Consider the following 10,811-nt stretch of genomic DNA (forward strand, 5'->3'; position numbering starts at 1 on the left):
AAAAAAAAAAAAAAAAAAAAAAAAAGAAAAGAAAAAAAGAATTAGGCACCCTCTCTTTGGGAGAAAAATCACAGTGCAAGAAGAGAATATGATTTAACTGTAAAAAGACCTTGAGAAGGTTTTTTTTCTGCCATATATGATGCATGTTAACCCCCCCGCCTTTTTTTTTTGGTACCGGGGATCTAACTTGGGACCTTGAGCTTGCGGAACCACTGAGCTAAATCCCCGGCACTCATGCTAACCATTTTAATGTTTCCCTGAAGTAATAACTAAATTGCCATGGACCCTGCTTCATGGGCATTGTAGAGTTGAGATCGGCAGCTCTCGGTGCCTGGCAGTTTTACCCTACTGGAGGCTGTGAAGGGTGGGTCCTCCCCTCTGCTCATCTTTGAGGGGGTCTCTCAGGAGGCCCATCAAGCTTGGGGTGGGATGTGGCAAACACCTGTACCTGTGTCCCCTAGGAGCAAGTGTGCCGGAACCCCCACCCTCCATCGTTACTGTGCTGAGGGTGGTGTCGGCGCCTGCCTGGTTAGAGCAGGACCCCCCCATGCAGCACGGGGTCTGACGCTGAGACACCAGCTGTGTCGAAAGGACATGATCTTGAACTCTGCTTCATGCTCCCCTGACAGTTTCACTTCCACACACACATATGCACTCACCCACGCTGTCACACACAGCGTCATGCTCTCCTGTGCACTCACACGCACACTCACCTGCCCTTGTTCTTAGGTGGAGCAGCGGGGCGCCCCTGACTGCCAGAGACTGAGCAATTCTCTGTCAGGCCCAGGCCAGATTGGGGTGCCTGTGGCCACTCTGCAGACCAGCCGGCAGCCTCGGGTGGCAGCTCTAGTCCAATTAGCAGAGGGCTTCTGCTGACGGACAGTGTGTGGCCAAGACACTGGGCTGGGAGTCCGTCTGTCTGGCTCGCTCACAAGCGCTGTGGCTTTGTGCAGCCTCTCACATCTCTGAGACTTGAATTCCTCATGCATAGGCACAGCTCCTAGTAGTGCCTATCTCACAGGGTGAGGCGCAGATTTACTGAGCCATGCCTGGAAAATGTGTAGCAGTGGGCCTGGCTTGGAGTAAGAGGCCAATAGTAGTATTCTGAGAGTATCAGTAAGCCAGAGACTCCAGCTGAAGAAGAAACATTTCAGGTTGCCTTTTGTAATTTGTGAAAGTCTTTTTTGGGTGTGTGTTTGTGAGGGGAGTACGTAGTCCCTGTCCGCCCTGAGCAGACTGGTGAGGCAGACCAGCATCAGACTGGCAGCGACTGGGACATAATCCATATATGTCCCGCTGAGCTGATTGCTGGGCTGCTGATTACATCTTGCTAATCAAGCCAGGCTCTGCTTCTGAGGTCTGGTGCTGTGCTGTGTGTAACAGTTCTGTTCTTATTTTACAGCCAGAGCCCAAGCCTGGAGACCTGATTGAGATTTTCCGCCCTTTCTACAGACACTGGGCCATCTACGTTGGCGATGGATATGTGGTCCACCTGGCCCCCCCAAGTAAGGGTACCAGGGCTGGGAAGTGTTACAATAGCCCCAACCTTCCCCTTGCTCTCTGACTGATGGCTTGTTTTTGAGTGGTACAAGAAAGCAATTTTGTGCGAGGTAGTGGTAGTCAAACTGTGCTCCTTGGAGCCCCTTGCTCCTGTGAGAGAGCTCAGGTGTTTTACGTACTATGGTTCTGTACACAACATATTCCCCTCATAAGCATAAGGCTCATAGAAAGAGTACAGGGGCCTGGGCGGACTTGGTTATGAATCCAGTTCCTGCTCTAGCTTTCTCTCTTCTCCCCGCTCCCTTTCCCTACCCCTTCCCTCCTTTCCCAGCTCACCCCTCCCCTTTCTTTCTTTGACACAAAATCTCACTGGGTATCCCAGGCTGGCTTTGAATTTGGAATCTTCCTGCCTGGCCTCCAGAGTGCTGGGATTATAGATGTGTACCACTGCCCAGTTTAGCCTTGGTTTCTTTATTTGTAAAGGAAGGCTAAGAATACTGAATTTGGAGAATTGTTGCGAGAATTTCCTCCCCTTTTCCTTAGACTTTTTATTTACAATTGGAGTATAACCTAAAGTACACAAATATAGTAAAATGTAAGTGAATTTTAAAAATATCTATCCCTGTGACAAGGGCCCAGACCAAGATCCAGAACGTTTCACTCCCCCGGAAGATCCTGCTTGCTGCCTCAGACCCCCATCCCCCACCCCTGCAAACTCATTCCAGCTTCTCTTGCCATGGAAAAGATTGGCCTGTTCTAGAATCTCATGGAAGAGGAGTCACACAGCCAGTGCTCTTTTGTGTCTGACTTCTTTCACTCGACATTCTGTCCACAAGAGTAATTTGTGTTGGGAGTAGCATTGTTCTGAGCTTTTCATTGCTGCGTATTTCCCATGTGACTATACCACAATTCGTTGCCCATTTTTACTGGTTTCAGTTTTGGGCTGCTAAGGATAGAGGTGCTGGCCTCACCTTGTACTTGCAGAGATGTTACAGGTAACCAGGGGCCGGGGATTTAGCTCAGTGGTTCTGCCACCTGTCTGGCAAGTGCAAGGTCCTAATTTTGAGCCCCGGTACCAACAAAACAAAAACAAAGACTTAAGGGTAACCAGAGTAGATGGCACCTTCTCCACCCCTAGTAACAAAACCACCAGGCTTTGCATCCACATAATTTATTTCTTTTTCTGTTAAAATATAAAAAGCATGCCGCCCTGACTTTAAAAACTGGCTCCTAACTTGCAGGCCCAGGACTGGGTCCTGGTACTCCCTTCAGCACACATATACCTCCAGTTCCCTCTCGGCTTTTGTATTGTTACCCTCTCTCTGCTGACTGGAAACACTTGGTAATATCTTCTGTTGATAAAACACCACACCCACAGGCCAGTCTCAGCCCTGTGTGGTCTTCCGGGCAATCATGGGCTCCTCACTTCCCACACTCTCTTCAGCACCTGCTAAGGTTCTCTTTTGTGCTCCTGTCAAGGCTACCAAAACATTTTCTACACCCTGATAAATATTTGGTTCTTTACAGCATTGGATATGAGTGACCCTCTCTGTTTTTCACCTAGCACCTTTCTTCCTCTCTTATTTTAGTCCTTCCTTCTTGGTATCCTGTGTGTTACCCTGCTCCCTTCCCACTTCCTTAAATGGTATCGGTGCCTCAGTGGCTCCTTTGGCTTTGAATACCTTCTGTTTGTCAGTGTCTCCTGAGCCATACCTGCAGCCTCTGGCTTATATGGCTTCTTTAAAAATCTTTAATTTTTGTTTTTACTGGGGTTCAAACTTGGGTCCTTGCATTTGTGAGGCAGGCAGCAGAACCACTGAGCTAAATCCCTGGGCCCCAAAATCTTTAATTTTTATCGATGCATGCTTACAGAACTTAACAGTTGCATTCCTTTTGTGAAGTTGGTATAGGTACATAACACAGCTGAATTTATTTTTCATCTCCTCACATTCCCTTTTCTCTCCTCTCCCTCCATCTCTTGGTTGCCTTCCCCTTTGTGAAAGACTTAACTTCCTATTTTCTATTATCTTTTATTTTGGGTTTCTCATATAAGAGAAACTATGTGCTATTTAAGCTTGTGTGTCTGATTTATTTCATTTAACAGTATGGTCTCAAAGGCTAGGGATTTCTGCCGCCTGCCTCACAAGGGTAAGGACACGAGCTCAATTCCTGGTACCAAAAAAAAAAAAAAAAACCACACACACACACACACACACAAAACCAAAAACCCCAAAACATTATGGTCTCAAGGTACATCCATTTTTCTACAAATGACTCATTTACCCTTCTTTATGGCAGAGTAGTACTCCATTGTATATACATATCACATTTTCTTTATCCATTCATCTATTGATAGACATATGGGCTGCTTCTAAGATTTAGCTATTATGAATTGTGCTGCTGTAACCACAGGTATGCACGTATCCCTGTAATATCTGTCTCCGCTGGCTTTTCTCTTCTGTGTGGAATGAGATTCTCACTGACATAGAAACAACAGTCTCTGTACTGTGGGTAGTAGGGCCTGCATGATATAGCCTCTGCTTGTCTCTGGACCTCAGAGTTTCTTCTTTCATCCGAGGTCTTTAAACGTTAGCCACACTGACCTTGTAGCTGCCTTTTCAGGCTGCACGCTTTCTTCTGAGGTCGGTGCCTTTGCTCTTCTTCCTACTCAGCATGAGCTTTCTTAGCTCTTAGCACAGCTACTTCCTCATCATCCAGGTCTCAATGCAGATGCCCTTTTCTGGCATGGCCTTTCTGCCCTGAGCTCCTAGGTCACTTCCTTTAGTCTTCTGCACGATTTTTCAGTACCCGAAGGCACCTTATTTGTGTATTTGCTCATTGTCGGTGTCCTCTTACCGGAGTGTGAGCTCCTCGAGGTTGGGCCTGCTGTCCTGTTCATACCACTCTCTCCAGCACCTTGGATGTAATAAGGGCTCGGTGCTGACTAACTGCGCAACGCAGGTGTAATTGGTGGAGCCCAGAGACTACAAGTGCCACCAGGGCTTCAGGACCACCCAGCCATGTGTGTGACCCTTTCGTATCTTGCTCATGCTCTGCATGGTCCCAAGGGTGAATGCCCAGCTGGGGGCCACTTCTGAGCCCCTGTGGCCTGTCTGGGGCCAGTTCCTCTGTTTCCTCTTTGTATATCCAAAGGTGAAGTCTCGGGAGCTGGCGCGGACAGCATCAGGTCTGCCCTAACCGACAAGGCTTTCGTGAGGAAGGATCTGCTGTATGACGTGGCCGGGAGTGACAAGTACCAGGTCAACAACAAACATGATGACAAGTACTCGCCGCTGCCTCCCAGCAAAATCATCCAGCGGGCAGAGGAGCTGGTGGGGCAGGAGGTGCTCTATAAGCTGACCAGCGAGAACTGTGAGCACTTTGTGAACGAGTTGCGCTACGGAGTTCCCCGCAGTGACCAGGTTCGTCCCCAGCCTGTCTCCTTCCCCAGGAGCCAGACAACTCCCCTGGCTGACAGTCACAGGGCATCAGTGTGGATGGGGATGGAGGCGTGAACAGAACACAGAGATGTGATCCCTGTGCTCACAGGCTGGGAGACAGGCAAGGTGCCGATGCAGATCAGTGCATTATGCAGGTGATGATCAGGCCTGTTGTTGTGTCCTTCCTGGCCATGCGGTGTCAGATGATCCCAGGCTTTCTTAGTCCCACTTTACAGATGGTGAAACTGAGGCTCTCGGGGCTGATGTGACTTGTCTGTGGCCACTCATTTATTCAACAAATATCTGTCAGGTCTCCAGAGCTGTACCTATCTTTCCCTCGGAGGTGAGTGCGGCTGTGCTCATAAGTGGTGGAGGCAGGATTTGAAGCGCAGGTCTGTCTGATCAGCCCCACTGGTCTAACAAACAGCACTGTCCTCAGCCCTTCTGAAGTCCAAGAGGAAATCCAGGAGACTCCAAAATACAGTTTTGTTTACTTGGTCCTTACTTGTTTTTACTCACACTTCATTGAATTTCTTTGATTACTTCCAGTTCTGTCTCACTTCTCCCTTACCTTTCTGCTATCTCCCCATCTTTTGTTGCAAGTAGGGTGGGAAACATTGGGAGAATTCTTTTTTATAATTTTTAGTTTTTATTTTTTTGGTACTGGGGATTGAACTCAGGAACTTGCGCTTGCCAGGCAGGCCCTGCCGTGGCTGAGCTACATCCCCAGCCCCCCACCGTATTTTTAAATTTTTTAAAAAAAATTTAAAAATTTTTTTTGAGACAGAGTCTCACTATGTAGTTGAGACTGACCTGGAAGTCACTATGTAGCCCAGGCTGGTCTCAAACTCACAGCGATCCTCCTGCCTCAGACTCCCAAGTGCTGAGATAACAGGCATGCGCCTCCACACCCGGCTCCCAATTGTTTTTTTCAGCTTTAATTGAGTTTACTGGTACATTTTAGGGATACAGTACAGTTACATTCATTGTTGGGATCTTGTACTGCTACATGACAAGTCTTGATTCTCATTTTTTCCCCTTACCCCTGCCCTCCCTTCACCCCTCCTCCCCTCCCCATCTACAAACACTTTATTTTCATCTTTTCATTATCTCACATTTTTTTCTTTTCCCTTATTACCCTTCCCCCACCCATCCCACCTTCCCTACACCTTTAGCTCCTTTCTCCCCATTTCTAAATGTCAGTAATCTTATTAGGATCCTATGTATTATTGTAGATTATTCACACCAGGGAAACTATTCGGTACCAATTTTTTTTTAAAGATGAATTCTTTCCATGTTGCCTAGGCTAGCCTCAAACCAGAAATCCTCCTACCCTACCCTCCAGAGTAGTTGGATTATAGGATGTGGACCATCATGCCCAGCTTTACATAGCTGTTGAAAAGAATATTTTTTTTTCTTTCAGTGAATGATGAGGTTAGGATCTGTCACATTGTTAATTTTTAATTTTTAGTTTTTGAGATCCAGTCTCTTTTTTCCTTGGCTACTGTGGTCAATATCGTGGGCTCTTGGAGTTAGGCAGAACTGACTGGGCCTGGGCCCCGTATTTTGCCAGCCATATGACCTTGGGAGATTTAGTCTTTGTCCTCAAGCTTGGTCACGTACAAATGATAGCTAATCTTGGAGGGTTTCCATGTGAAACTTTAGGACAAATAGTCCGTCAAAGCAAGACCAGTTCAGTACAGAGCTGACTCAGAAAATGAGCTTGATAAGTTAGAGTAGAAATACTCATGCTTGTCCTTATCTTGTTCTTTTTGCCTGGTTCACCCAGTGCATTTTCCACTGACCTCTCTGGGCCACAGTGACTTGGACAGGGAGGCTTTTGCCAACACCACGTGCAGGGATCAGCCTCAGTTTCCCTTATACTGCTGACAATCATCTGTACTTACTCCACTGACCCCTATTTTGGTTAGTCGGTTCTGCTTTCTCTCTATGATGAGATATTAGACCTCATTCTTATGGCTATCTTCTTATTTTTCCTCAATCAATTGGATTATTAGTGTTCATCAGTTATTTATATATAAGGCTTAAAGGGATTTTTTGAGTAGTACATATCTAACCAGGCAAGGAAGGCACAATATTGGCAGTGGTTGGTGAAGACTCCTGGAATCTCTGGGTCATCATCTGGCTATAGCTTCCCTGAGAAGTGACAAAAGCTCCCTTTTAGGAAAGTCAGAGGACAGCACCATTAGAAGAACTTAATTAGTACCTGGACACTGCATGTTAAAAACAATGCAGTGGATCAGGGTATCTGGGGAGGGGTCACCTCAGCAGATAACGGCCTTTGAAAGACTGTCTCCCGACCTGGGGATGTAGCTCAGTGGTAGAGCACTTGCCTAGCACTGAGCCCCTTGGTTCCATTCCCACACCACAAATAAACAAACAAGAAAACCCCCCACAAAACTATTTATCTCCTGAGTCACACTTGATGAGACTTGGCTGTTACTTTACCAGAATCTTAAAGATTCTTTTCCTTTCCTTTCTGTCCTGCATTAATATTTTTATCCTCTGTAGATCACATTTTTCCATTTCTTGGTTCACTCAGTTTGGGACTATTTTCTCTAAAGTTTGCTGAGAAATGGTGTGTTTGAAAAAGACTCCCTAGGCTTGAAAATGTCTTCACTTTACCCTCCTATTTGATATGAGGCTGAGTATAGAATTCTAAATTGGAAAAAAAATATTTTTCAGAATTTTGAAGGCTTTGCTTTAGTGTGTGTGTGTGCACGCACGTGTGTGTGTAAGACAATTTGGAGATGGAATCCAGGGCCTCATACACGCTAGCCAGCACTTGGCTGAGCTACATTCCCACCCTCCTCACTACATTGCCCAGACTGGTGTCAAGCTTGAGATTCTCCTGCCTCCTAAGTAGCTAGAATCACAGTAATTTTCTTTCACAGTATTTGGATTTTGGACCTGTGATGCACGCTGTTGCCCATTTTCACCATCAGAATTCTTATAACATCGGCACAGTGGTTAAACTGGATTTAATACACTGTATAACTAGAAAATTATCAATGGCATCTGAAGGTAGCACCAATCTTGGACAGATTGTTTTTCTCAAAAAGTTTGCACTATCAGGACTAAATAGATGCCACTTTCTTGAATTTAAGCATACTCTTTGTGTACAAAGTCTGACCACAAACAGTGAGGTTATTGTTGGTTTCCAAAGTATCCTTTGTATGAACAGGCTGCGTCAGCATGTGATTTTACCCTGTGAGGTTCTAAGAGAACTAGGGCCATATTATACCTCTTCCATTGTCTGCAGAACATTTCTCCCACCCTGACACAGAGTTGAGCAAGGAAAACAGTAGATACAAGAGAGTTTTGCAGATTCTCTAGCAAGGTAATCCAGCAGAACCACAGCTGCCACAAAACTGTGTCTAATTACATTTTTGAGGAAATTAAAGACTGATTTTCAGTCAAACTTCCAAACAAAGAAGAGCGAAATGAAGAAAGAAACTGTGAGATCCAGAAGATGAGCTTTGTAGAACAGGAGGAAGTAGGAGGGGGTGGGGGCAGGGATCTGTTAACTTTGAGTTTCACTGTGATGTTGTCACAGTGTGGGCTATTGGGGAGTCTCCTGTACTGGTGCCTTTTGTTTCTACTTGGGCCGATTTGATTCCCAAAAGAGTCTTCCAGAGTCTTGCATGGAAGGTGAAGTTCTGGGGGCCATGAGGGACAGGAGGGCTGAGAGTCTCATACTTAGTATGTTCACAGTCTCTCAATTCCTTGTTTACGGTGCGACACAACTTCATGTGTTCCTCTAGATTTCTAGGCCTTCAGATCCTGTTTTACCATCTCCAGCTCTCCAGAGAATGAACTTTCAGGTTTCTGGTGGGGTGAGGGAGGAGGTTCGTGGACCTGGCTAAAGCCCTCTCTCCTGTCCCACTTCCAGGTACCTGGGAGGGGATGGAGGTGAGGGTTCGAGGAACCTTCTGTGTGATCCTTTTAGAGGTTTCTGTTGTTTAACTAGAGTTGGTCCTCAGCTTTTCCCATTGATGCCTCAGGATTCTGTGTCCTTGTAGAATTATGCCTAAAACAAATCTTTTATTTACTTCTTATTTTGGTGGTACCAGGGATTGTACATGCCAGGCAAATACTTACCATTAAGCTACACTTCCAGTCCAAACAAATGTCTTACTTTATTTAGTTGGGTTTTGGTTAGGAATGAAATTTGACATTTGTTCAATTTCTACCTTAAAGTTTGCTCTTACTTTTACAGTACTTTTTTTCTGCTACAAGCGATAGAAGTCAGATACTGCATCCTAATAACTTGAAGTGTGATATCACTACTGTTAATAGTTGAATCATTTATTTAAGGATACAAAGAGAGCACCTTCATGCCTGGCAGGACCAGGCCCTGAGGATACACTGATGTGGTGAGGCCTTTGCTCTCATGGACATCATATTTTTTTTGAGTTGTAAATAATTCCTCCCTGACTTCACACTTGCTTGCAGAGCTCCCATTGGCCAGCTAGGATCTTGACCATCCTGGCACAATCTCTGTTCTTTTCACAGTCACCGTCTGAGGATTTAAATAGGCACAGGGTGAATCAAGTTTCCCATCTTTGGGACCATGTAAATTCCCGGCCAGCTGGCTCTATCCACTGACTCTTACCCCATTGACTCTTCTCCTCTACTCTTTCCTGCCGATAATGGTTGACTTTTGAGTTTGGCCAGGGGAGGCCAAGGGGCATGTGCTAAGTGACCCTGGTGAAGCACAGCCTGTCCTCACATCCCTGACATGAAGGCTGACTCACCCCTTCTCTTTTGCAGGTCAGAGATGTCATCATGGCGGCAGGCATCGCAGGAGTGGGCTTGGCAGCCATGGGCCTCATTGGAGTCATGTTCTCCAGAAACAAGAAACAAAAGCAATAAGCTGAAAAGACTGTTCTCTCAGGAATGACTAAACATTGAGCGGGGGTCTTGTTTTGCTAGAGTTTGGGGTTTGGTTTTTGAAGTTCATTCTGTTTTATAATGAGGTTTATTTTCACGGAATGAAATAAAGCACAATAAGAGGATTTTCTTGGGGAAATGCAATGCAGACTGCCTTGTGTGACATCTGTGGTGGTGGTGGGGACAGCTGGGCTGTGTCCGATGAGGCCCTTCCATGATTTTCTCTTTCTCTTTGCGTGTTATGTTCTTTGCATCACAGAAAACAGAGTTTAACTCCAATGATTTATTTATTTATTTTTATTTTTGAGGCAGGGTCTCACTATGCAGTTGAGACTGACCTGGAACTCACTGTGTAGCCAAAGCTGGTCTCGAACTCACAGTGATCCTGCCTTAGCCTCCCCTGTGCTGGGATTACAGGCCCGCCTAACTCCAGTGATTTTTAACTGCAGGGTGTTTCAGGTTGTTAGGATACAACGTGGAACAGCAAGACAGTCCGGCTAGACACAAACTGCTAACCAGGGCTCTTGGCCTAGGATTTGATCCCTCATGACCTCTGGGCCTCTGGAGCTGGAGTCCATAGGTGTTGAGTGGAGTTAAAGTAAAAATCTGTCCTAGGAAATTTAGTATGTGCTCTCACCAGTCTTCCTAAAACCCCCTTATTTTCCTTTGCTGTCCACCTCTTTCCTCTGCATTGTCTCTTCTACCTCCCTCCTCAGCCCTCTGGCTTCCTCGCTGGTTGTGCTTGCCCGCCCCCAGTTCTCCGAGCCCATGTTCCCACCTGCCCCCCCACCGCCTCAGCTCAGGGTCCCCTTCCCATCCCTATTGGAGTTGAGCATAAGAACTCTAGGCTGATTGGCAAAATACTACTGGATAAATTATGAATCAAAGAAGAAAACAATGGAATTTAGATAATATTTAGAACTAAATAATAACAAAAATAATAGGTATCAGTGTTTC

At 45.9% G+C, this 10,811-nt stretch overlaps 1 protein-coding gene across 2 annotated transcripts in view; it reads left to right on the plus strand.

Annotated features, from left to right (window-relative positions):
• Positions 1–9,998, plus strand: part of LOC104870439 (phospholipase A and acyltransferase 3) — a 22,242-nt gene extending 12,244 nt beyond the window's left edge. For both annotated transcript variants that reach the window (XM_010636125.1, XM_010636124.2), the window contains exons 3-5: positions 1,403–1,505; positions 4,654–4,922; positions 9,735–9,998. In XM_010636125.1, the coding sequence (XP_010634427.1) occupies positions 1,403–1,505; positions 4,654–4,922; positions 9,735–9,836 (474 nt within the window). In that variant the 3' untranslated portion in view covers positions 9,837–9,998. The remainder of the gene's footprint in view (positions 1–1,402; positions 1,506–4,653; positions 4,923–9,734) is intronic.
• Positions 9,999–10,811: the final 813 nt, after the last annotated feature.

The sequence above is a fragment of the Fukomys damarensis genome, unplaced genomic scaffold (genome assembly GCF_012274545.1).
Source record: "Fukomys damarensis isolate Sample0158 unplaced genomic scaffold, DMR_v1.0_HiC HiC_scaffold_27, whole genome shotgun sequence".
Classification (NCBI taxonomy): domain Eukaryota; kingdom Metazoa; phylum Chordata; class Mammalia; order Rodentia; family Bathyergidae; genus Fukomys; species Fukomys damarensis.